Source organism: Uranotaenia lowii, chromosome 3, assembly GCF_029784155.1.
Source record: "Uranotaenia lowii strain MFRU-FL chromosome 3, ASM2978415v1, whole genome shotgun sequence".
NCBI lineage: Eukaryota > Metazoa > Arthropoda > Insecta > Diptera > Culicidae > Uranotaenia > Uranotaenia lowii.
In genome coordinates this window covers 732,778-759,363 of record NC_073693.1, presented here as the reverse complement: position 1 = coordinate 759,363, position 26,586 = coordinate 732,778, and the positions used below count along the sequence as shown (strand labels likewise).

At 32.0% G+C, this 26,586-nt stretch overlaps 2 protein-coding genes across 3 annotated transcripts in view; one reads left to right on the top strand and one right to left on the bottom strand.

The window, feature by feature from the left end:
* LOC129755590 (rho GTPase-activating protein 68F) overlaps nucleotides 1–10,776 on the bottom strand; it is a 38,066-nt gene extending 27,290 nt beyond the window's left edge. The window contains exons 1-3 of the mRNA XM_055752163.1: nucleotides 10,606–10,776; nucleotides 5,120–5,205; nucleotides 4,910–5,055 (exon numbers count right to left, since the gene is read on the bottom strand). Coding sequence (XP_055608138.1) covers nucleotides 4,910–5,055; nucleotides 5,120–5,205; nucleotides 10,606–10,750 — 377 coding nt within the window. The 5' untranslated portion in view covers nucleotides 10,751–10,776. The remainder of the gene's footprint in view (nucleotides 1–4,909; nucleotides 5,056–5,119; nucleotides 5,206–10,605) is intronic.
* Nucleotides 1–26,586, top strand: part of LOC129755587 (epsin-1) — a 253,461-nt gene that overhangs the window by 116,222 nt on the left and 110,653 nt on the right. The window lies entirely within an intron of this gene.

Below are 26,586 nucleotides of genomic sequence, written 5' to 3'. Positions count from 1 at the left end.
CGAAGAGAGAAATCAAAGGGAAAATCTACCGTCCCCACTTACCCCATAAAGCGGGGTAAGTGAAGACACCAGCAGTCCATATCAATTCACGAGATAACTTTTTTGCTTTTCGTCTTCAAGCTCATCTCTTCAGCATTTGTAAACAACATGTTCTGAATAACATTGAATGCGAATTTAAAAATTGATGCACTGCTGATTTTTTAATGATTTTTTAAAGTTGAACTATACGAAAAACCGTCCCCACTTACTCCGGTGTACCTTACATGCACTTTTAAAAGAGTATGTATGGTATGATATGACCTATGAGCTTTATATTGGTTTTAATGATCTATACTAAACTTTCCAGATTGACTGGATTTATTCAGACTTGCCCGGATATATGACACAAAATTTAGGAAAAGTCCGGTCCGGCCTGGTTTACCGGATTTTGTTGAAAACAGCCCGGAATTTTCTTGGATTTATTCACTTTATTTGCAAAAACCAACAAAAATGATGATGTTTGCTTCCAAAACCGATTGTTTTTTTAAGCTAATTTTATGTAAATAACCGTGAACGGTTTTTCGGAAGCTTAAAATATGATTTTAAATCTGCTGATGTGTTTCAATGAAAAAAAAAATAATGTTTTCTTTTCGATTTTTATTAAATTATTCTGCGTGTTTGACCAAATTTGCCCGTATATTACCCGGCTTTTGGGTTAAAAATTTCAAAATCGAATTCTCGGATTTTGCCCAATCCGGATACGTCCGAGAAAAATTCTGGCAAACTTACTCTATACCAAAATTGTTGGTAAAATAATCCCAAGTAACAATTTAAGTTTTATTCCAACCTTAACAGTCCGCTTAAGACATTTTCCTAAAGCTACTTTATAAGCCAAAGCGCATTCTACGCTATTAGCACAACTACTTTAAAGTTAACATATGGCCAAAAGGGACCATTTTGTTAACGTTTTTAAAGCTAATTCTATACGCTTTAATAAAACATCCAATAGAATAGTTTTATTCGACCTTATAGACATAGCTTTAAGAAACCTTTCAGAGCTCTTTTAAGACTATCCACAGCTCCTTTAAAACAACGTCAAGGAATCTGGTAGGAATTTTACTGTGGGAGCTGTGGAATCTGATAGGAATTTTACTGTGGGAGCTGTGAAATTTGATAGATACTCTACTGTGGGAGCTTTCTGTTCCGTTTTTTTTGTGTTATCAATTCCTCTCCCAAACATTTGGTGATTGGTGATGATGGCATTTAAATTATTTTAAAAATATTTTCATTTTAATTTTTAATATGTCTTAGCATGAAACTTCCTGCAATCTCAGATTTATGGTGAAATATATACGAAATAGCATCAAAACATATGCGCGCCTCAAAGAAAATCAAGGTTGACACAATTTTAAGAATTTTTTCAATTAAAAAATAATAATTTAAGTAATATTTAAATTTGCTCAAATTATGCTATTTTTTATTTGCATTGAAATTCATTACCTATACAACAAATAGTACCGCAAACATAGTCAAATTTGTTAAAAATGTCTAGTTTTTAGTATTATAATATTATTTTCAGCAAGATGGCGTCAGTAAATTCGATTCAATTTCACAATCAACATGGCGTTCAGTAAATTAATGTTGAACATCTTAAGGCAGTTGTAAAACAGTTTTGAAATTATCTTTTGCCGGTTTAAAAAATGTTGTAATAAAACAATTCAACAAACAGTTTTAAAATGGTTTTAAGAGACCTGAATCACAACTTCGTTTGACGTTTCTCTAAATGGAATACACGCTCATGATGGATTCATCCATTTTTGAGTAAGATAAGTTTGTCGCAATAAATGAGATCATTTCGATTTGTTGCTTGGCAAAAGACATTCATGAAACTTTTCGTTTTGTTTCCTTTTGACCTGGGGGAGGAAGACCGAAATTTGCTGTATCGTTTTCTGTATCGTTTTTTTACTGTTCGGCAAAAAGCCAGCAATTGTTGAAAAGATTTGTAATCGTTCAAATTTTAACTTTAGGTGATCAGTTTCGTGTAGCGAGTCATGTAACTAAGTTGTTTATGTGCTAAGTTTAGATTTAGCTATATTTTTAGAACAACCATTAATCAAACCATTTTTATTCATCAGCTTCAAAACTTTGACGAAATTTGAGCGACTCAATACGCTTGTTCATGCTAGAATTTGCCAGAGCAAAACAATACCTAATTGAATCATTGTTTTATGCAAAACAAGTGCTTTTCAGCATCCAACAAGTTTTATTAAAAATTACTAAATAAGAAAGTAAAATTTTAAACCTTCGCACTGGTCGGTAGATTGATGAGAGAAATTTGACGTTTGAAAGATTTTTTTCTTTTTTTATTCAGTCTTCCTCCCCCAGCTTTTGACTATGATTAGGGGATGGTCAATTACCTTTTAATAACAAGTAGGTATTGATATCAAATAATCTCAAACTGTTTAGAAATAGATCATTTTCTGTAATCGAAAGCCTGGCCTTAAAGCTTAATAATAACCCGTATAATTGAGGATTATAACCAAACGATTTCTTAAATCGACAAATGACGATTTGATGAAGCGTTTAGCAAAAACACGTTTAGCAAACGATTATGGAAATAGTGAAATACATTGCCTGAATCGTGAATTAAGAAATAATTGTGTTTTGAATATGTAGTTAGGTTATGTAACTGTTGAAACAGTTGTATGGGAGAACTTTTCTGCAAACAGTATGCTAACGATTTAGGTAACGATATTTTTAATAGTATGCAACATATAAAAATATATAATGGTTATTGTTGCAATTGGAAGCGATAAAACGATTTTATAAAACGTGCATCGGATATTTTGCTTACGATAATCAAAACTACGTTACGCTTCAAATAAATCGTAATTTTCAATGATCGGCCATTGCTAGTAGTCTTCATCCTGACAATTTATATCATCTGAAACTTGTTGAGGCTGATGAAAGTATAGAATGAGCATTTTCACTTGTAATGAAGCTCAATTTCCCCGTCTTTGCTGAGGAGAAGCCGGTGGCTGCAGTCTTCTAGAACTTTTCAAGAGTGGTTGATCCGGAAAGAATTTTGTTAACTCTTGATTGGATGACGTTATTATAGATAAACTTCGCATTGAGAGACAGGGACGGATAAATAAAACAAGTACCTACTTTATTCGGCATAATTGTAAATTAATTGTCTTATACATTTATTCTTATCTGTTAAAAAAAAAAAAAAACGTTCATTCAAAGTGTGCTTTTATTCGAACCCTAAGAATTTAGCGAATATCAATTTGAGGTTGTTTTGAAATTTGAATGCGGATACAACAAATTTGTTTTTCATTTTCAGATGAATTTAGCTGGGTTAATTTATATCATTTTGATAGCACGTTTTTCTCAATTTTGAGTGATAATCCTTTCAAAACAGGTTATGCTATCGCAAAAAGAGTTAAACAAGTTTAAGCGTGTATACGTTCTTCTCGATTGTCAAATCATCTGTCACTTAGTTTTATTATGCCTACATCCAATGTTCCAATAAAACAGTTTTTCAACTTGGCTTGAACGTTAGATTTAAAAGCGCATTGAGCGCATTATTAAAACTGGTACCAAAGCTCTAATAAAAACAGGAAAGTATGTGCTTTATTAAATCTTTAGCAATACTTTTGCAACATTATTACAACAATCTTAAGATAGTGTTTTATTCAAGTTTTAGCAACACTTTCAGGGCTCTTTTAAAACGCACGGTAAATGAAGCATTTCCTATGTTACAATAAAACCGTTTTAAAAATTGGATACCATCGAAAAGTCTTCATAAAACAATATTAAAACTCAAAAAGCCAATTGGCTTGATCTGTGTTACTTGGGAATATATTTCAGATAATCACTAAATTTTCATAAACATTTTTTTAATATTTCCGTTACCTATTTGGGATAATATACAACAGAATGCAAATCAAGTGGCGCCTTAAAAATTTGATTTCCACACATTGGAATATGATTGGTTTACAACACGAATAAAAAAAATCTAAACTTTGAGTTTCCCAACCCGATCTGCTAGTAGGGTCGTGTTAGATTTTGAAGAAAATCACCCTAAAAGCACAAAATACTAGATTTCTAGAAATTGGCCCCAATTTGTTAAACGGGGTTTTAAAAATTTATGAAAAGTGAAATGAAACCGGAATAATGATTTCAGTTGTGTTGCTAATTGTTGCTTGCTTCATCCTCATACTTTAGAGACCACATATCTAAAACAGTGATACGCTGATATGAGTTGAAAAAATGCTGAAGTCATTGAATCGTTTCTCTAACATTTTTTCTCATTTTTTTTTACTTAGTTTCAGAAAGTTCAACAAAGTTAATTTTTTTAAAAGAATGAATAATACAAGAACGAAATATGTTTTTTCATCTTTGAGTTACATAAAAAACAACCCAGAAGTGACCCCTTATGAAATGTATTGAGTCCCCTGTAATTCATACTGTACATCAATGACATGAAAATTGCCAATTTACATCTTTATCAACTTAATCAGTACTGCTACACACTCAGCGCTGGACGAAAGTTGACTCGCGTTGATCGCTCAAATTGTGATGGTTATTTAGTCACAGTTGATAAAATTAAGGCGTTTAAAATCAAATCAAGATACTATCTTCCCCATTACATTGTTACTGTTACTTTTATCACAGTAACGATGCTTCTCCCCTGTCCTTAAACATTTTACGATAGGAAGGTCATTTAAGTGCCACTTCGGCTAACCAATACTTGCGGTGGGAAAAGATAACAAAGCCGTTCGCCTTCATCATCAGGCAGCCCTATCCCTAACTAGAAGTCTGGATATGGAGCTAAAGTGTGAATGCTCACGACAGCAAAAACGAATAAAAACAACACAACATATGCGATGTGTGATGTCGAAATAATAAAACAAAGATGACTCACTCGATAAAGATATTGGTGTTGAGGTCTTTCCTTTCCGGCAAACTGCACGCGTAAATCGCTATGATGGGCTGTCCGTGTTTATCCGTGCCGATGAATTCAATAAATTTCCGTCGCTTGAACTCCTTCCGGATGGCGGTTTCATCGGGCTAAAATGGGCAGAGGCGTTAGAAACACATCAATTCGTTTGTATCTGAATCTTTCGGGGCTTACCTCCATCATTTTCAATTGTTCTTCGTAGTTGTCCGGATCAAGGGTGGTCTTGATGATTTCGTCCTCGGAGATTGCTTCAAACTCACCTGCAACAACGAAAGAAAGAAATAAATAAACAAGTAAAGATTATTGACACGCAACACGAGTGAGTTGGGAAAGTTGATTTGTTGAAGAACCTTTCAAGTAGAACGTCATGACCACACTGAGTCTAAGTTGAGTTGGCTTAACTTTCAGTCAACGGCAAGAGAAAGGTGGCAAATTTATATCTATACACACGAAAGTGTTTACAGAGTATTAATTTGGTAATATTGATAAGGTGGGTCGCTTTCGATATTCCTGTTCGATGATATTTTATTGTGTTATCGAGGTTTTCGTGATAAAAGTTGTTAAAGGTACCTGACTGACACAGTTTCAATTTCTTTTCTGTTATTTTGTTGCTATTGTTCAGGGGGTTTTAAATATTTAAGATATTCGGAATTAATCCTTAATATTGAAAGTTTGAAACGACAAAATTTTTGGTTGATTCAATGATTTACAACCTTTCAAGAAGACACCCTAATTTCCAATCAAAACTCAGTCGTTACGGGCGATCACATTTCATCTAAGGTTTTCATGCCGCCGTTAAGTCCGAAGAGCGAGATTGTTTCTCATCGTGGTTATTTGAATTACTGCACTGGAAAACTAGAATAATTGCATGAGCGACATCTTATTGCTGTGATGATTAGGTCACAAAGGTAGGATCAAAGACAAATCAGTTACGAAATAATTTTGATGTCAATTAATGTCTTAAAAATACGCAAAACGTGAGATCTGATGTTAGATTGAAAAACAAAAATTTGGCCGAAAATCGAGTTTTAAGGGCTTAGTCGTTTTTCGGAACTCCGGTGGATTCATATGGAATGTCTGTTGAGGAGGGAGAAGGGTCAAACGGGTAAAAAAACACCATTTTCAATTTTTTTGCATTATACAAAGCATTGTTAAAAGAACATTTAGTAACTTTTTCGTAGAAAAATATTGAAAAATGAGCCGTGACGGAGCACTTTCGAGAATGCCTTTTAGAAAACAGGATTTGCGGTGGACACTGTATCTCAGCACAGAATTATCTGAAGTCAAAACATCAGAGCAAAATATTTTTAAAAGATGTTTTTCACGACCCCAACGATTTTATTTAACTTAAAAAATTTTTTAATGAAATTTTTGTGGCTGTTTGAAGTAAAAACTACGATTTTTCACGAAAAAATCCGCCATTTTTTATCTGTAAAATCTCCCCAAAGTAAAAAAAAAAAAGTTTTGGTTTGGTATTTTATATGTAGAAAATATGTTCCAAATTTGAAAAGAAACGGTGAAGTAGTTTTCAAATGACGAAGTCCACTAACTTTAAAAATGTGCTTTCGAGAAAAACGCGTTTGAAGTTTCTGCTCTTGAATTCTTGCAGTATTAGATAAGAGGAGATAAAGGCCTATAATTTTTACAGTTTTGCTTCGATTGACTTGAAAATTTGACACAAGAAAATAAAAAATAAAAAAAATCATTTTTTTTGAAAGTGTTAGACCCTACTCCCCTCTGAAGGGTTTGGGTTTTAAAATACATTCATGTTATTTCGCTCCTAACCACATATGAACCATTTGAATAATTTCTTAAAGGCATCTTGAAATGATAAAAGCAACAAAAAAACAAACAAATAATTGACAATAATAAAAATATTTTTTTTTAAATTGACTCAAATATCCAAAAACATCAAAAACACAAAAAAGAACAAAGTACAATCGCTAAACAGCCAGGCACAAAAACAAAAAAAAAAATACAGAATGACAAAGGATTTTCATTTCCATTTTTTAATCTATGTTTTGTTTTGCTATTTTTTGTAATTTTGTTTAATTGTAATTCCTAACTTTAGTCGGTTGATCATTTTGGTAACTTTTTCCAATATTTAATTTTTTGGAATATTTTTGTTAGTTAGTAATTTTTGCAATTAAATTAAGTTTTGTTGACATTTTGTCTTATACATTTTGTTTTACATTTGAAAATTGTTATACGTCATCGCGTGATGAAGTTTTCTTTAGTGAATTTTATTTTTCCTTGTTGTTCCCTCGATTTCGTTGTTTTAAATAGTACCTTAGTACAAATTTAATGAACCAACCTAGTGAAAAATAAAGTTAAAGATGCTTTGCATTCAAATGGTTAACATATAGCATGAATCGAATTGTCATTCATTATATAACCAAATTTTTAAGCACTTTGTATAAATCCACCAGAGTTTCGAATATCGAAAAAACAAAGCTTAGAAAGTCGTATTCCGGCCAAAAATTGTTTTGATAAAAAGTACCAGATATCAACTTTTTATACATTTTTAATTCATTTGGCATCAAAGTTAAAATTTGGCATTTTATTTATCTTTTTATTTTTGTCATTTTAGCCATTTTTGTCATTTTCGACATTTTTGTGATATTTTTCATTTTTGCCATTATTGTCATTTTCCATTTTTGTCATTTTTGCCATTTCTATAATTTTTGTAATTTTTATCATTTTCGTCGTTTTATCTTCTTTGGAATTTTCATCATTTTTGCCATTTTTTGCCATTTTTGTATTTTTTGTAGTTTTTCTCATTTTTGTCATTTTTATCATTTTTGTTATTTTCCCCATTTTTGTCATTTTTGTAATTTTTGTGATTTATGTAATTTTTGTGATTCTTGTGATTTTTGTCATTTTTGTCACATTTGTTATTTTTGTCACTTTTACGATTTTTGCTGTTTTTGCTAGTTTTGCCATTTTTGTCACATTTGCGATTTTTATAATCTTATGACTTTTGTCATTTTTGTCATTTTTGTCATTTTTGTCATTTTTGTCATTTTTGTCATTTTTGTCATTTTTGTCATTTTTGTCATTTTTGTCATTTTTGTCATTTTTGTCATATTTGTCATTTTTGTCATTTTGTCATTTATGTCATTTATGACAAAAATGACAAAATGACAAAATGACAAAAATGACAAAAATGACAAAAATGAGAACAAGGATAAAAAGGACAAAAATGACAAAAATGACAAAAATGACAAAAATGACAAAAATGACAAAAATGACAAAAATGCCAAATATGACAAAAATGACAAAAATGACAAAAATTGACAAAAATGACAAAAATGACAAAAATGACAAAAATGACAAAAATGACAAAAATGACAAAAATGACAAAAATGACAAAAACGAAAAAAATGACAAAAATGAAAAAAATCACAAAAATGAAAAAAATGACGAAAAATGACGAAAAATTATAAAATTTTATAATTTTTGTCATTTTTGTAATTTTTTTTCATTTTTTCATTTTTGTCATTTTTGTCATTTTCGTCCTTTTTGTAATTTTTGTAATTTTTGTCATTTTTGTCATTTTTATCATTTGTGTCATTTTTGTCATTTTTGTCATTTTTGTCATTTTTGTCATTTTTGTCAGTTTTGTCATTTTTGTCATTTTTGTCATTTTTGTCACTTTTGTCGTTTTTGTTATTTTTGTCATTTTTGTCATTTTAGTCATATTTGTCAATTTTGTCAAGTTTGTCCTTTTTGTCCTTGTTGCACTTGTTGTCATTTTTATCATTTTTGTCATTTTTGTCGTTTGGTCATTTTTGTTATTTTTGTTATTTTTGTTATTTTTGTCATTTTTGTCATTTTTGTCATATTTGGTATTTTTGTCATTTTGATCATTTTATTCATATTTGTAAATTTTGTCATTTTTGTCATTTTTGTCATTTTTATCCTTGTTGTCCTTTTTGTCATTTTTGTCATTTTTGTCATTTTTGTCATTTTTGTCATTTTTATCATTTTCGTCATTTTTGTCATTTTCGTCATTTTGGTCATTTTGGTCATTTTGGACATTTTTGTCATTTTTGTCATTTTTGTCATTTTTGTCATTTTTGTAATTTTTGTCATTTTTGTCATTTTTGTCATTTTGGTCATTTTGGTCATTTTTGTCATTTTTGTCATTCTTGTCATTCTTGTCTTTTTGTCATTTTTGTCATTTTTGTCATTTTTGTCATTTTTGTCATTTTTGTCATTTTTGTCATTTTTGTCATTTTTGTCATTTTTGTCATTTTTATCATTTTGGTCATTTTCGTCATTTTGGTCATTTTCGTCATTTTGGTCAATTTGGTCATGTTGGTCATTTTTGTAATTTTTGGCATTTTTTTCATTCTTGTCATTCTTGTCATTTTCGTCATTTTTTGTCATTTTTGTCATTTTTGTCATTTATGTCTTTTTTGTCATTTTTGTCATTTTTGTCATTTTTGTCATTTTTGTCATTTTTGTCTTTTTGTAATTTTGGTCATTTTGGTCATTTTGGTCATTTTGGTCATTTTTGTCATTTTTGTCATTTTTGTCATTTTTGTCATTTTTGTCATTTTTGTCATTTTTTGTGATTTTTGTCAATTTTTTTCATTTTTGTTGTTTTAGTCATTTGGGTTATTTTTGTCAATTTTGTCATCTTTAATTTTTGTCATTTTTGTTATTTTTGTCATTTTTGACATTTTTGTCATTTTTAATTTTTGTAATTTTCGTCATTTAAGTCATTTTTGTGATTGTTGTCTTTTTTTATTTTTTCATTTCTGCCATCTTTTGTCATTCTTGTCATTTTTTGTCATTTTTGTCATTTTTTATCTTTTTTAAAAAATTTGTCATTATTGTTATTTTTTAGTCATTTTGTCATTTTGTCATTTTGTCATTTTTGTCATTTTTGCCATTTTGTCGTTTTTGTCATTTTTGTCATTGTTGTCATTTTAGTCAGTTTAGTCATTTTGGTCATTTTAGTCATTCTAGTCATTTTTGTCATTTTTGTTATTTTTGTCATTTTTATCATTTTCTTCATTCTTGTCATTTTTGTCATTCCTGTCATTTCTGTCATTTTTGTCTTTTTGTCATTTTTAATTTTTTTTTCATGTTTCATTTTTGTCATTGTTGTCATTTTTTGTCTTTTTTTGTCATTTTTGTCATTTTTTATGAGTTCTGTCAATTTTTTTCATTTCTGTCGTTTTAGTCATTTGGGTTATTTTTGTCAATTTTGTCATTTTTAATTTTTGTCATTTTTGTTATTATTGTCACTTTTGTTATTTTTGTCATTTTTGTCATTTTAAATTTTTGTAATTTTCGTCATTTAAGACATTTTTCTCATTTTTGTCGTTTTGTCATTTTTGTCATTTTTTTTGGCATTTTTGTCATTTTTGTTATTTAAGTCATTTTTGTCATTTTTGTCTTATTTGTCATTTTTATCATTTTTGTCGTTTGTCATCTGTGTTTGGAATCTATTCCATAAATCGCTTGTCAGATTGTCACTAAATTTTGCACAAGTAAACATTACATCATCATAAACTAAATTGACTGAAAATTGCACTAGATTCTATTCACGCCTTCAAAAGTTATTCGTGATGGATTTTTTTCGAGTACAGATTTTTTATTCTCACGATCAACAACGCCACAGTCCCCTCACATCATAAACAACTCACCGGAAAAATTGTCCTCATCGAAGATGACGGTGCCCCCAGGTTCCGGCGCGGTCTGAGACAGTTCCGTATCGTCGAACTCCAGGTTCGGCTCGTAATCGTGCCAATCGGACAGACTCGGATGGGGATCTTCGCCGGTATCCAGCATGGCAGGGTTTATGTGAGCACCAGGGCCTGAAAGTGGAGAAAGACAATAGGAAAAAGAAATTGAATTTCATTTGACCAAGGAAAGTGAATTGATGGGGTTGGCGCATCAATTTGTCGATTATAGCATAACCGACGCCGACCGATGATTCCCAAAGGGCCATAAATCAACGGATTGCAGTTTGCATTTCATTGCCATTTCATAATTTCTACACTCTAGTGATGCTGATGATATCGGTGGGAAAAACGACGATCGGAAAAGTTTAACCATACCTACTTGACTAGGTATAGTTACTGATTTAATTGCGAAATAGAGTTAGTTCTATGAATTATTTCAAAACTTTCGAGTGACGAATAACTTTTCTGTCCATCATTCTATGGTTCAAAGATTTCCTGATATGGTCAGTTCTCTGAACGAAACCCATTAATACCATTAAATTTTCGACGAAACCATAAGCTTACCTAAATTACTATTAGCAAAACGAAAAAGCTCTACCGCACTTGAAGTGCGCTGGAACAACTTGATTATCTAACTACTCGAACATAATTTACCGAGCATGTCCACGGCGGCAAATCTAGACGGACCTCACCGCCTATTCCACGGTATCCCCCAGTAGTAGTAATTCATTAGACGGCACAGCTATACAGCTGCTAGTTATAACCCTTCTTTTCTAATGCAGTAAAGTTTTCGTTTCTCCCAAGTTCTTTCTTTCCATTGATTTACTCGCATTGGATACTCCAGTGTGGAGGCTTTTCTTGAATTGTAAAACCGAAAAATGTACTATAGATATCACTAATTGTTGAGGAATAGCTCTGATTTGTTAGTTTTGCTGCCTTTATCCATTCAGCGATTCTCAAACATGGAAAATATCTTCAGAAACTTTAAGCAGTCTTATTTAGCGGTTTGCATCATTCGAAATTCCTGATGAACCATTATTTTGATTTTCCGGATCGGATTAACCTTTTTTCTTTAAAAAAAAATCTAATCATCCACTCTACTAATTAATTTATAGAATTTATCCTAAAACTCTTCAAACTTATGGAGTGTTGAGGATTTCATGGAATGACCTTCGTTGCTACCAATGGAAATATTTCTCACCGCGTTCCTATCAGTGCACAGTGCTGCAAAACATCAATCTAGCTGTACGAAATTAATAGCGTCCAGGGATGAAGAGATAGACATTTGATGTCTTCAGCAACATTGTTCAGTTTAACATGGAGCATATTCCAATATCAAAATTTTTGCCGAGAGGTCCACCTATAGCGAGATAAAAATGCTAACTTTTTTGTTCTTCAAATTAGGGCTTTGATGTCTTCGACAAAGTTGTTTATCTGATCAAAATACATAAGTTTGCTGAATATGTCAAAGTCATATCACATCACCCTCAGGAGTTACAGTCAAAGTAAAAAAAAATCTCTTGAAAAAACAGTTTTTTGAACCTGACACGTTGTTGATCGGATAAAATGGTTCGTTGTCTTTGAAACAAAGTTGTAACAAGCCACGATCTACAATTGTCTCATACGTTATAACGAGTTTAGAAGTTGCTGAAACCCTATAGAAAGCATTTAGTGCATTTTATTGGCAATTTTTGAAGGCTCGTCCATCGAAAAGTGCACATTTTCGCAACACCTCCTTTTTGTGATTATTTTTGATGATAAGCGAAACCATTTCCATTTGAAATTAGCGGGGGAATCGGTGGAAATAGTAGAGATTTTGTTTGAGAGCCACATTTCTCGACGCTCACTAGTGGTCAAGGGGTTAGCCTCCTGAACTCTCATGATAGATGTCGTGGAATCGATTCCCGGCTGATTGATGAACTTTTTGTCTAATTTTCGATCGCCTCTGTAATTAATTTAGCGATTGCTGGCTACTGCTGCTGAGCAAATGGCTACCATTTTGGAGCCGACATAAGCATGATATGTTTTATGGAATAGAAAAATGTTAAAAAATTTTGTTTTTTTTTTGTTTTTAAGATATGACCTACAAGAAAAAAATCCAATTTTTTGATACTAAATTCACCAAAACCTAGAATACTAGGAGTTAATGTGGTAAGAATGTTTCAATGGAACATACAAATTCACGGACATCATCATAACTCGTCGAGCTGAGTCGATTGGTATATACAAAGTGGGGTCTTGGACCCTTAACTAATGATATCCCCAACTGACCGTTCGCTATGCCTTTCTGTAAGAAAGCCAAAAACCGTGTGTGAATCATTGGACAAAGGAGCTTCGTGCATGCAACCGCATGCTAACCTCAACCACCAGTGGTCATTGAACCAGTGCTTTTGGAAGGGACATCAGGGATCGCTGGCCAACAAGTGCGACTCAACGGTAGGACCGAGTTTTTTGCCCTGACACCAAATATTGGTCCTTCGAACCAGATCAAACGGAATCGGAACACTTGAATGCTGACGCGGTTGGGATCGAAAAAGCCATTGCGACACATTTAGACGACCTTCTATGCATGATTTGGGCGTCATCGAGTCTGGGACAAAGGATCTTTTGAACTCTGCATGATTGCAGCGCCATAGCTGGTCTCCTTTAGAAGCTTCAAATTGCATGCATTTTTTGGAACTGATGACCATCTCCATTGCACTTTCTGGTCATCAAGCTTCAGAACTCGGACAGCTTGAGCTGGTCGCGGAAAAAGGTTTTCCAGGTTAGCCCAGCCGTTGCAATAGTTCATATTCTAACACTTTTCGATCGTTGCCCATACACTACACGTTCCCGAGGGTCAACTACCGGATTGGTTGAGGTGCCATCAACGGTTTTCACCATCGGAATCGGGTGGAAAACTACAACAAACGAAGATGAAGGAGGAATTTTACGTGGTAGGCAGCTTACGATTGCCACGAATTTGAGCAAACGCTAGGTTGGTGGACAGGAGTTCCATTGATCAAACTACGAATGCCTAGCGACTACAATCGACAAGTTGCGGAAGCGCAAACGGTGCACTTAAAGACGACCTGGCCTGCGATCGAGGAATCCGCGGTTGGGTGTATTGCACGAATACACACGCGAGGCTTAGCGGAGCAGATTTTTCGTTAAGGTAAATGCTGCAGTATATGACCAGCCGAAGCTGGATTTTTTTGTGGTTACTACAATAAATATTTCACCCTGCTTTCACCGAGATTACTACTTTTGAGTACTTGTATGCGAATTTGATATTACTTGGTCAGCCTTACTTGCATTTGGAGTTGTGCGAATGTTCGTTACTCTAATTGGATGATTTTGGAAATTACTTTTCAAAAGCGAGGATATAGTCATTCGGCTCTGCGGCACCATAGGTTCTTCTAGGTACGAAACACGGTATATGTTCTATGCCGAAATTGCCTATATCGTTACTACATTACTGTTTTCACCTTCTATGCACTGCTGCGAAACATTTTTCGAGTTTACAACTATCGATACAATTCTTGAGGCGGAAGGCACATTGCTTTGGATCGGTTGCCGGTTGCGGTGCGGGCAGACTTTGAGAACAAGTACTACGATATTAAATCCAATATGTTAGATAAGATTAAGGAGCTTCAGGGTAATGCTGCTTTAGAGCAATCAACGCGCAATGTAGGAGGGCCTCTCCCAGGTTTAGTTGATCACGTACGTCTACCACAGATCAAATTAAAGTCATTTGACGGGAATATCGACGAGTGGCTCAGTTTCCGGGATCTTTTCACATCGTTGATCCACTGGAAAACTGAGTTGCCTGAAATTGAAAAATTTCATTACCTCAAGGGCTGTCTTGAGCGTGAAGCTAAAGCCTTGATAAATCCTTTGAAAATTACAAAGGCGAATTATCTAATAGCATGGGACACTTTGGTGAAGTGCTATCATAACAATAAGGTCCTTAAGTGTTAACTAACGAAAGTAAACTTTTTTAATGTAAAGGGTTACCAAAAAACGTTTTGGTTTGATCCCACGCGGCAACAAACACAGCAACAGAAGCAGCCGAAATCGATCCAGCGCGAAAAAATAAAACTGGCGGGATGCCAGTGCGTCGGCGTTTCACGAGAGGCTGAAGCGACGGGATCTAACTGCAAAAAGGAAAACCCTCCCAAAAAGGGTCTCGAATCGCACTGGGACTCGACCCGGCCAACTAAGACTCCCCGCTCGCTGAGTGGTGGTATTAGACAGTTCCGAAGTCGTTCAATTCCCGAAGTGCCAACGATGAACGCGTTATTTGCAGCTGTTTTTCATCCGTGTTGTTGACGAAATTCACATTGTGATCCGGTTCCGCAATCAAATCTCCGGACTAGCGCTCGTTCGGACAAATAGATACTATCCGGTTTCATCTACCTCCGGAATAATCTCCTTTGGGCGCAAACGTTTCCTGTAGAGATGTACCGAATAGTGGTATTCGGCGAACGGCCGAATACCGAATGTGTGACCTGAAAAGTGACCTTTTCAACTGTTCGGCCAAACGAATATTCTGTTGAATTTTCAATACAAAACAAAACAATAAATTCATTTATCTTCTATTTCTGCCATATTAATGCCTCTCATGTTTTTAAGTCAATTATTTTCAACCAGATGTATAATTCATTCATCAGATCTTGTTTAAGTAGAAATCTCTTTGATTTTCAAAATGTCACCATTAGCTGGAAGGACATCAGATGACTTGTTGCTTCTAGGACGTTTATCACAAAAGAGATTGGGTTCCAATGAAATCTGGGACAAAACATTTCAAAACAGGTGTCAAGCTGTTTGAATTTCCTTTTTTTTCTATATCGAATTAGATGAATGTCTTATTTTTGATAGATGCCTTAAAAATAATTGCCAAAAAGAACGATGATCTTTAACCTTAAGCATACAATACTTTCTACGACACGTATCTACACGACTGTGTCGGGTCTGAATGATTCTTTGAAAAACTTGTAATAAAAAAGGAAAATCTGAACAGAAATAAATTTACTCTAAACAATCGTTTCGTAACGCAAAACTTGAAAATTTTCATAGATACTTTTGAGTTTTTTTTTTATTTAGCAAAAAATCTGAGTGAACCCGGATAAAAGCCGGAAAGTTAAAAAAAATATGTGTCCATGTGTCCTGGTCAGATTTAACTTTTCTCGAATTCTTTATTTGGTTTATAGACAAGCCTGGAAATATCAAGAAGTGTAATCGATATATAAAGCTATCTACAGTGAAAAATACACGGGCACACCTTAAATTAGGGTTGCCATCCGTCCCGCAAAAGCGGGACATGTCCCACTTTTTTGTCGAATGACCCGCCGTCCCGCTTTTTACTAAAAATGTCCCGCTTTTTTTCTTGGAAAACTTTTACAAAGTTCACTGACTTACACTACATAGTAAAAATCCAACTTTAGCCTCAAATTGAATTCATTGGTTCAACACAGAAAGTCTTTCAAATAGATACGTTTTTTTTCCTCAAAATAAGCAGCAAATTCAATGGTTTATATAAGACAATACTAAATAATGTTCTTAGCATTACAGTAAGATTCTGATTTAGTTGAGCGTCCCTGGTGCATGTTCAACCAATGCAATGGAAATAATTTTTGTATGAAGAGAATATTGTTTAAGTTGCTTCCTTCTAGGGATGAATCATCCTGAAGGATGAAAATCCTGGAAAAAAATAAGTTGCTTCCAAATGATTATTGATCTTATTTTTTCTCCATATTCTTTATTAAATTGTCTTATTTTATACACCACCTTTTTAGCCTCAATTGTCCAAAGTATACAATTATGGAAGTTTTCAAATTTTTAAAACAAATTTGAAGTATGTTTCTTACTACACAATGGTTTTATACGCGGTATCAAATCCGCCGTTTACATGTAGGACTTGGAATATTTTCTCCTAAAGAACGTATTAATTCGCGAGAACCGAGGAAAATAAACGTGATCATGGCAAAAAAAAACCTGAAAATATAAGTCATGCAAGAAAAAACTGAGCAAAATCAATCCGCGTAACACAAATTTAGTATACTTTCTATGAACAACTTTGGCTGATGGTTTACGAATAAGTTTGGCTATTACAATTAAGTTTTTTTAGGAATTTCTGAAATGTCCCGGTTTTTTCGGCTGTATCCCGCTTTTTTCGTGAAATGTCCCGCTTTTTTCTGAAAGTATCTGGCAAGCCTACCTTAAATGTTTTACTGAAACCATAAGTTTTGAATTATTTTAAAGCTTTTCCAACATTACTTTTTGATATTTTATAAATTATCATTTTACTTGCGTTAGTTGGAATTACGATTTCAATAACGTTTTTAATGACTTGAGTTATCATTTTTAATGCGATTTCATGTTTGCTGGGTTGGGGTCAACGCAATCGAGTGCAAGGCCCTGACATGCCTCGCCGTGCTCTCCAGAATTATCGTCATCCAGCGTTTCAAGCGCACCAGCAGAGTGAGTGCCACGAGGATTTTCCGGACTCTTCGGCATAAGGCTATGATCATTTAGTATCCGGGCAGTTACAAACGTGTGTATTTTAAAAACTATTCATTTGATCGAAAAACTTTCTATGTAGGAAATGAAGATGTTAATATGACATTTAAACTAAAAATATTTAAAAAAATATTTATCAATGATTTTTAAAAATACTCTAACTTTTTTATAAAATCTCTTTTTTATCTTTGCACACTTTTTTCAGTCATGTATTGATTTATTTTTTTACCACAGAACCAAAACCATTGCAAAATCATGATATTTTACACAACCTCACCTGGAAAAAGCAATTGGAACCTGGTTGGAACCTTTTCATGAGTTGGTATCTCGAAAAATTTGATCTCTTAAATCCGGTTTTAACATAATTTTTTTTGTCCATCAGAACACATCTGTCACATTGCGTAAAAATCGGTTGCACATGTTGCAATCTAAGGAACTGTTCACTATTAGTTATTTACTAGGTGTCTACTAGTCGGAAAACATTATTTGACTGACGGAAATGGATTAATTGCATTATTTAAAGGGTCTGCATTCAGTTATCTCTAATAACCATAGACTTTTTACCATATTTAAGATCAAGGGTTTCATTCCGATGCTTGATTTGAACTTCGTGTGGATTCTAGAGTGGCTTTTTATACTTCTTAACCATTCGGTCCAAAAAAAAATCAGAAAAAAATCGACAGTTTATGAGTTTTCAAGTCGAAAATGAAGAGTTTCTGAGGCGCAAAATGCGCAAAAGGCGCAAATTTGTGCAAAATTATTTTTACCATGTCTTTTTGCATCGTAAATATCTAAAACCTACATTAACTTAAAAATCTGGCAAAAATAGGCAAGATAGTCCTTTTCATAACCAACACAACGCTGCTAAAAGTTTGCATATCCGAGCTCTAATAACGTAGCTATCACCGAAATAAAGTGCCCGGATGATCATGATGATCATAGCCTTATTCGTCATCCGGAGAAGCGTGTGCAACGAGAGTGGGCCTATCACAAGTCATTGATATTTTCTCATTGTAAGGAACCGAGTGCGCCTAAAAATGCCGAAAATGAAATAGCCTTCACACTTGGAATTTTTTATCTTATTATTTTGGTAGGCCACAAATTGCGCAAACCCTTATGGGTTGACTCCTATTTGAACGTATTAGTACCTCCGAGAAACCGCTAATGAATGAAGATGACCTACTAATTATGTCATCGCTTTTCATATTCACCAAAAGGTAAATTTCATAAACGAACATTTTTTTGTCGAATACTACGACACTCATAGTACGATCCTGTCAGTAATTTTTTCGTGTGATCAATTGAACATCGTCGTGTAGATGAGCAACATCGAGCCCTAAACCGGTCGACTCAAAAGGTAATTTTGAATCCTTTTTTCCGATTGTAAGAACGTTTAGTGTCGTGTCCTGTAATACGTCGTGTGTTAATTGTGTCAAGTGATGGTTTTGAGAAAATGCACTTCAAAGGTTTTTGGACGCTTGATTTTTCATATATTTTTCGAATTCAATCGAAAAAGTAACAAAAAAATTATAAAAAAATCTTAGTTTTGCACCAGATGAATGATGAAATCCCTCATTTATCTATTTGAAACATTTTCAAGACCTCTTTTTAAAAGTTTTTTTAACTTGAAGTTTATTGACGCAAAATTCATTCTTTTAAAAGTATAGTTGTTGTATAAGATAAGATTCATATCAACTTAGACGAGTTTTAATCAGAGGATAAAAATTTAGTGCAAATTCTGTTTGCCTAAAAGAAAACTTGAAGCTGACATTCATTTCATTTTCAATTCGATACATTTAAAGAATCGTTCATGCACGCTAGCACGTCGAAACTGTTTAAACCTAGTTTTTACGGTCGCCATGCAAAATTCAAAATATATTCACCTCATCTAAGATTTTTATGATTTCACTACGTGCCTCTTTTAAAAATAATCATCAGTATTGAGATTTTTCCATTAATCTTATCTGCGGAAATGCTAGCTTACACTAAAGAGAGTCCGATCCGGTTTCAATTTGACATGACACTGTTAGTCTACGAATACCGATATTCTACGTGGGCAATCATCATCATGGTAGAAGGGATATTACGGTAAAACCTAAAAATAATCGAAAGGGTGAACAATCAATGGTTGGACAACGCTGCCCCTCAAACTACACACTATGCCCCTGATGAAAACTAAAGGGCCGAGTAAAGTTTTTATTGCTGTAAAACAAATGTTTCGCTTTTTTGCTTCACGTTGCTATATAGGTACCTAGGTCAAGCCCAGGACAGAACAGCATGGCGGTAGAAAAAAAAGGCGCATAGTAAAACAGACGGATAATTGGGCCAGTTGTTTTATGATTTCAACTAGCTTGGGTGCTACATGATGTCTGATGGCTGTAGACAGCGAATTTGATGATAGTATAGGTAGTAGTATCAAAAGCAACATAAACAACATCAGAGCTCGCTCGCAGATATGCACCCTGCGTAGGCCCGTAAGAAATGCATCTTGTTGTTGGATTTGAAATGGTTTATATACTATTTCGTTTGACTATTTTTATCGAGACTTGGTTTGGCGCCAGCAGCCGCGGCATTTTGTAGCTAGTGTAATAAAAGAATTTGTTAAGGTGGTAATCGATTATCAAACAGGTGCCTCTAGCCGACCATAACGAGAAATCTTGATACCTCAACACAGAGCGCCAACCGATGTTACCCTAATGAAACATGATTATTATTCATAAGGGCTTGGGAAATGATGACGAATGACCCGAATTTTCCTTGCAAATGATTGTTGTGCATATTGGATGGGCACACTAATATAATAATAGTGACAAATGTGATAAATCATCTTGAAGCCTCAGAAAGACTTAAAATTTTCATTTTGTTTGAAGTATAAATATATAATTATAAGACAAGGCTAGTAAACCTCTAGCATGAAGCCTCGAAAAGTTTGCCACACCATTCATTTGCGTATGATAAAATCAACATGATTCAGAAAGATAATCAACGGAACGGAGTACGGATTTTGCCAAACCAACATTCACTGGATACTTCCGTTTTGAAAAATGCGCTCCGTTAAGACTTCCTCGTTTGAAGAGGGCCCAAGTCTTCCGTTCGCTCACGCATAAAGTTAATTTCGAGAGACCGTAGTCACGCGATGCAAACTTTTAATCTACCGACTCGCCGCCCCACCGCCCGATTGATATGGGGGTGAATAGTTTAACCCTTTTTGAACTTAAACCCTTCATCGGGTGAGCGCCATAAATAGAAGCCGCACCACAACAATGGCGGCTTTCCGCAGTCATTTCTTTTAACTTTTTCTTTCTCCGGTGGGTATGTGTTTATGATTCATAAGCCCGAAGTCGGCGCTAATCAGATCAGGTGGAATATAATGAACTGATTAAGTTTATTCACCTAAACCAAACATTTAGCCGAATTTGGCATAAACAGCGGAAATAGTAATCTAAATTTTATTAGTTTTACCATACAGCTGTCTATTATTAAAATGAGGCAACTACGTTGAAATCATCGAACTCAAAGCGTGTTTTTGTTTACTTGTGTCTATGCTAATTTTGTCCGACAACAACTACATCATCATCAAGCACTGCCAAAGAAAATTTTCGTACGAAATTAGAAACCACAAACATTTGAAATGGATCAATGAAACAAGGGTGGCGCCTTTACCTACAATACTAACTACGTCACCGGTAAACGCCATCATAATCCTCACCTAAACAGGCATAGTAGGCGGTAACCACGAGTAACCAGTAGGCAAATACTAAATACTATTGAGCTGAGCCCGTTGGTTCGTTGGGGGTGGTAATATTTTTACCCGTTTGGCATTGTGTTCGGAAAGAGGGTTTGCATTTCTAAATAACAACGGCGATCACGTCATCTGGGAAGGGAAAATAGACTGTTTAATCCCAGCAAGCGGGCGAGGTCAGTACAGTGCGGTTACTGCTAATCTTATAAAAATGGTAAAAAGGTGGGAAGGAATTGGGGGGTTTGTTGTTTATAGTAGGCTGACTTGTATTCTATATAGGAAAAAATTGGAAAGAGAAAAAAATTGAAAGTCAAGGTTTGATTGGTTTGATTGAGTGCTTCAAATCAGTTTGTTTAGAAAAAAGACAGAATTATTGATATTTTTTAAAGGAAAAGTGATGAGTTTTAACTTGATTGGAAAACAACTGATTTCTTTTAAAATATTCGGTTTGTCCTGATGAAAATATATTTTTCCCAGGTTTTCATCTTATTATTTAAGAAATTAATAAAAGGATAAAATAAACAAAATTAATTAAAATGACAAAATGTCAAAACCATTAGAAAAACTAAAAAATTTACAAAAACGACAGAATGGCAAAACGATAAAAATAACAAAAACGACAAAATAACAAAAAATTACAATTAGATAATTAAAGTTATATCTCTTTGGCTTTAATGATTCTCGTATGATTATCAACCGGTAAACATCTTTTATCTGACTACACTGTACACATTAAAAAAAAATAAAAGTTTCAGAAAAGTTTCATCTTATCGAACATTAATTGGGGGTACCTGAACGCGATCAAAGTTTTGGTTTTTTTTACTTTTTTACAAATTTTCTTTTTGATATTGTAACGCTTTCGTCCGAGTTCTTAACAAAAATGACAAAATTTAAAAATGACAGAAACCACAAAGAAGGCAAAAATTTCAAAACATTACATCACATTACAAAAAGAACAAAAGTTTAAAAAATGACCGAAATGAAAAGAATGAAAAAAAAAGAAACATGACAAAAATGATAAAAATCCCAAAATAACAAAAATAAATATCAAAATTTGTCATTTTTGTAAGACTTGTCAATTTGGTCATTTTTGTCATTCTTGACAATTTGGTCATTTTTGACAAGAGGACAAAAAGCCCAAACAATTGAATTGCTGTCTGTTTATCTGTCTGTCTGTTCCCTATACACTCGGAAACTACATTTTAGTCATTTTTGTCATGTTGTCCTTTTTGTCATGTTTGTCATTTTTGTCATGTTTGTCATGTTTGTAATTTTTGTCATTTCTAACACTTTTGTCACTTTTGTTATTTTTTTTTCATTTTTGTCATTTTGGTCATGTTTGTCATTTTTGTCGTTTTGTCATGTTTGTCATTTTTGTCGTTTTGTCATTTTTGTCGTTTTTGCCATTTTAGTGATTTTAGTGATTTAAGTGATTTTTGCCATTTTAGCCATTTTAGTCATTTTAGTCATTTTAGTCATATTAGTCATTTTTGTCATTTTTGTAATTTTTGTCATTTTTGTCATTTTTGTCATGTTTGTCATTTTTGTCATTTTTGTCATTTTTGTCATTTTTGTCATTTTTGTCATTTTTGTCATTTTTGTCATTTTTGTCATTTTTGTCATTTTTGTCATTTTTGTCATTTTTGTCATTTTTGTCATTTTTGTCATTTTTGTCATTTTTGTCATTTTTGTCATTTTTGTCATTTTTGTCATTTTTGTCATTTTTGTTATTTCGTCATTTTTGTCATTTCATCATTTTTGTCTTTTTTGTCATTTTAGTCATTTTAGTCATTTAAGTCATTTTAGTCATTTTAGTCATTTTTGTCATTTCTAACACTTTTGTCACTTTTGTCATTTTTGTCATTTTTGTCATTTAAGTCATTTTTGTAATTTTTGTCATTTTAGTCATTTTTGTAATTTTGTCATTTTTGTCATTTTTGTAATTTTGTCATTTTTGTCATTTTTGTCACTTTTGTCACTTTTGTCATTTTTGTAATTTTGTCATTTTTGTCATTTTTGTCATTTTTGTCATTTTTGTCATGTTTGTCATTTTTGTCATTTTTGTCATATATGTAATTTTTGTCATATTTGTCATATTTGTCATTTTTCTCATTTTTAACACTTTTGTCACTTTTGTTATTTTTTCATTTCTGTCATTTTTTTTTTCATTTTTGTCATGTTTGTCATTTTTGTCGTTTTTTCATTTTAGTCGTTTTGTCATTTTTGCCATTTTAGTTATTTTAGTCATTTTAGTCATTTTAGTCATTTTAGTCATTTTTGTCACTTTTGTCATTTTAGTCATTTTAGTCATTTTAGTCATTTTAGTCATTTTAGTCATTTTAGTCATTTTTGTCATTTTTGTCATTTTTGTCATTTTTGTCATTTTTGTCATTTTTGTCATTTTTGTCATTTTTGTCATATTTTTCATCATTTTAGTCATTTAAGTCATTTTAGTCATTTTTGTAATTTTGTCATTTTTGTCATTTGAACATTTTTATCTTTTTTATCTTTTTTGTCATTCTTGTCATTTAAGTCATTTTAGTCATTTTTGTAATTTTGTCATTTTTGTCATTTTTGTCATTTAAGTAATTATAGTAATTATATTTTTGTCATTTTTGTCATGTTTTCATCAATACTGATGTTATGAAATCTTTGTACCTGAAAATTTTCACATTTTCGTAGATGATGGAAAGAATTAGAGAAAAATGAGCTATCAAAGAACGAAAGAACATAAGCCGTAAATATCATACATAATATTTTCGAAAACGATACAACGGCTCACCTACCGGTGAGTCTACGAAAATGTGCATGTTTTCATTTTTGTCATGTTTGTCATTTTTTGTAATTTTTGTCATTTCTAACCCTTTTGTCACTTTTATTTTTTTCATTTATGTCATTTTTTTCATTTTTGTCATTTTTGTCATGTTTGTCATTTTTGTCGTTTTGTCATTTTTGTCGTGTTTGTCATTTTTGTCGTTTTGCCATTTTTGTCATTTTTGTAGTTTTTGGCATTTTAGTGATTTTAGTGATTTTAGTCATTTTTATCATTTTTGTCATTTTTGGCATTTTTGTAATTTTATCATTTTTGTCTTTTGATCATTTTTGTCTTTTTTGACATTTTTGGCATTTTTGTCATTTTTGTCATTTTAGTCATTTTAGTCATTTTAGTCATTTTTGTCATTTTTGTCATTTTTGTCATTTTTGTAATTTTGTCATTTGATCATTTTTGTCTTTTTTGTCATTTTAGTCATTTTTGTCATTTTTGTCACTGTTGTCATTTTTGTCACTTTTGTCATTTTTGTCATTTTAGTGATTTTTGTCATTTTTGTCATTTTTGTCATTTTTGTAATTTTGTCATTTGTGTCATTTGATCATTTTTTAATTTTGTCATTTTTGTCACTTTTGTCACTTTTGTCATTTTTGTTCATTTTTGTCATTTTTGTCATTTTTGTCATTTTTGTCGTTTTGTCGTTTTATCGTTTTGCCATTTTTGCCATTTTTGCCATTTTTGTCATTTTACTAATTTGAGTAATTTTAGTCATTTTAGTCATATTAGTCATTTTAGTCATTTTTGTCATTTTTATCATTTCTGTCATTTTATTCATTTGAGTCATTTTAGTCATTTTTGTCATTTTTGTCATTTTTGTCGTGTTTGTCATTTTTGTCATTTGATCATTTTTGTCATTTTTGTCATTTTAGTCATATTTGTCATTTTAGTCATTTTAGTCATTTTAGTCATTTTAGTCATTTCTGTCATTTTTGTCATTTTATTCATTTGAGTCATTTTAGTCATTTTAGTCATTTTTGTCATTTTTGTCATTTTTGTCATTTTTATCATTTTTGTCATTTTTGTCATTTTTGTCATTTTTGTCATTTTTGTCATTTTTGTCATTTTTGTAACTTTGTCATTTTTGTCATTTGATCATTTTTGTCTTTTTTGTCATTTAAGTCATTTGTAACTTTGTCATTTTTGTCATTTGATCATTTTTGTCTTTTTTGTCATTTAAGTCATTTTAGTCATTTTTGTCACTTTTGTCATTTTAGTCATTTTAGTGATTTTTGTCATTTTTGTAATTTTGTCATTTGTGTCATTTGATCATTTTTTAATTTTGTCATTTTTGTCATTTTTGTCACTTTAGTCACTTTTGTCATTTTTGTCCATTTTTGTCATTTTTGTCTTTTTTGTCGTTTTGTCGTATTATCGTTTTGCCATTTTTGCCATTTTTGTTATTTTTGTCATTTTAGTCATTTTAGTCATTTTTATCATTTTTGTCATTTTTGTCATTTTTGTCATTTTTGTCATTTTTGTCATTTTTGTCATTTTTGTCATTTTTGTCATTTTTGTCATTTTTGTCATTTTTGTCATTTTTGTCATTTTTGTCATTTTTGTCATTTTTGTCATTTTTGTCATCATTTATTTCATTTTTGTAGTTTTTGTCATTTTTGTCATTTTTGGCATTTTTGTCATTTTTGTCATTTTTATCATTTTTATCATTTTTATCATTTTTGTCATTTTTGTCATTTTTTGTCATTTTTGTCTTTTTTGTCATTTTTGTCATTTTTGTCATTTTTGTCATTTTTGTCATTTTTGTCATTTTTGTCATTTTTGTCATTTTTGTCATTTTTGTCATTTTTGTCATTTTTGTCATTTTTGTCATTTTTGTCATTTTTGTCATTTTTGTCATTTTTGTCATTTTTGTCATTTTTGTCATTTTTGTCATTTTTGTCATTTTTGTCATTTTTGTCATTTTTGTCATTTTTGTCATTTTTTGTCATTTTTGTCATTTTTGTCATTTTTGTCATTTTTGTCATTTTTGTCATTTTTGTCATTTTTATCATTTTAGTCATTTTTGTCATTTTCGTCATTATTAATATTTATAATTTTTTTCTTTTTTGTTATTTTGGTGATTTTTGGAATTTTTGTCGGTAATGTCGTTTTTATCATCTTTGTTATTTTTGTAATTTTTGTTGTTTCTGACATTTTTGTCGTTTTGTCAGCTTTGTTATTTTTGTGATTTTTTTTAATTTTTGTTATTTTGGTAAATGTTGTCAATTTTGTCATTTTGTAATTTTTGTAATTTTTGTCATTTTTTTCGCGTTTGTCGTCTTTGTCATTTTTGACATCTTTGCTATTTTTGTCATTTCTGTAATTTTTGTGATTTTAGTAATTTTTATCATTTTTGACGTTTATGCAATCTTTGTTATTTTGCTATTAGTATGATTTTTGTCATTTTTGTTGGTTTTGTCATTTTTGTAATTTTTTAAATTTGTGTTTTTGTCGTGTTTGTGATTTTTGTAATTAAAAAAAATATTTCAGATAATCATATCGTTTTTGTGTTGAATTCAAATTTGATTTTACAGCTCTCACTGTAAAAATCTCGAAAATTGATTTTAAAATAAAAAAAAAAAAATAATTCAACCATTTGAATGATTTTTAGAAGGTGTAGCAAAGCACATCTAGTATACAGTGAGCGAAATAAGAATAGCACCACTATGTGTTTTGCTTTTTAAAATATGAATGATTGAAAATTACAAAAAATTCCTTCCACAGTTTGTTTTGAATTGCTTAACGGATAAATCAAGCATAAGTTTACTTTTTTTGGACGTAGCAATTGGCGTTGAGGACCAAAAATGTGAAAAAGGGGTGCAAAATAAGAATAGTACCACTCGAGTTTTTCAACCAAAACAAGATTATTTTT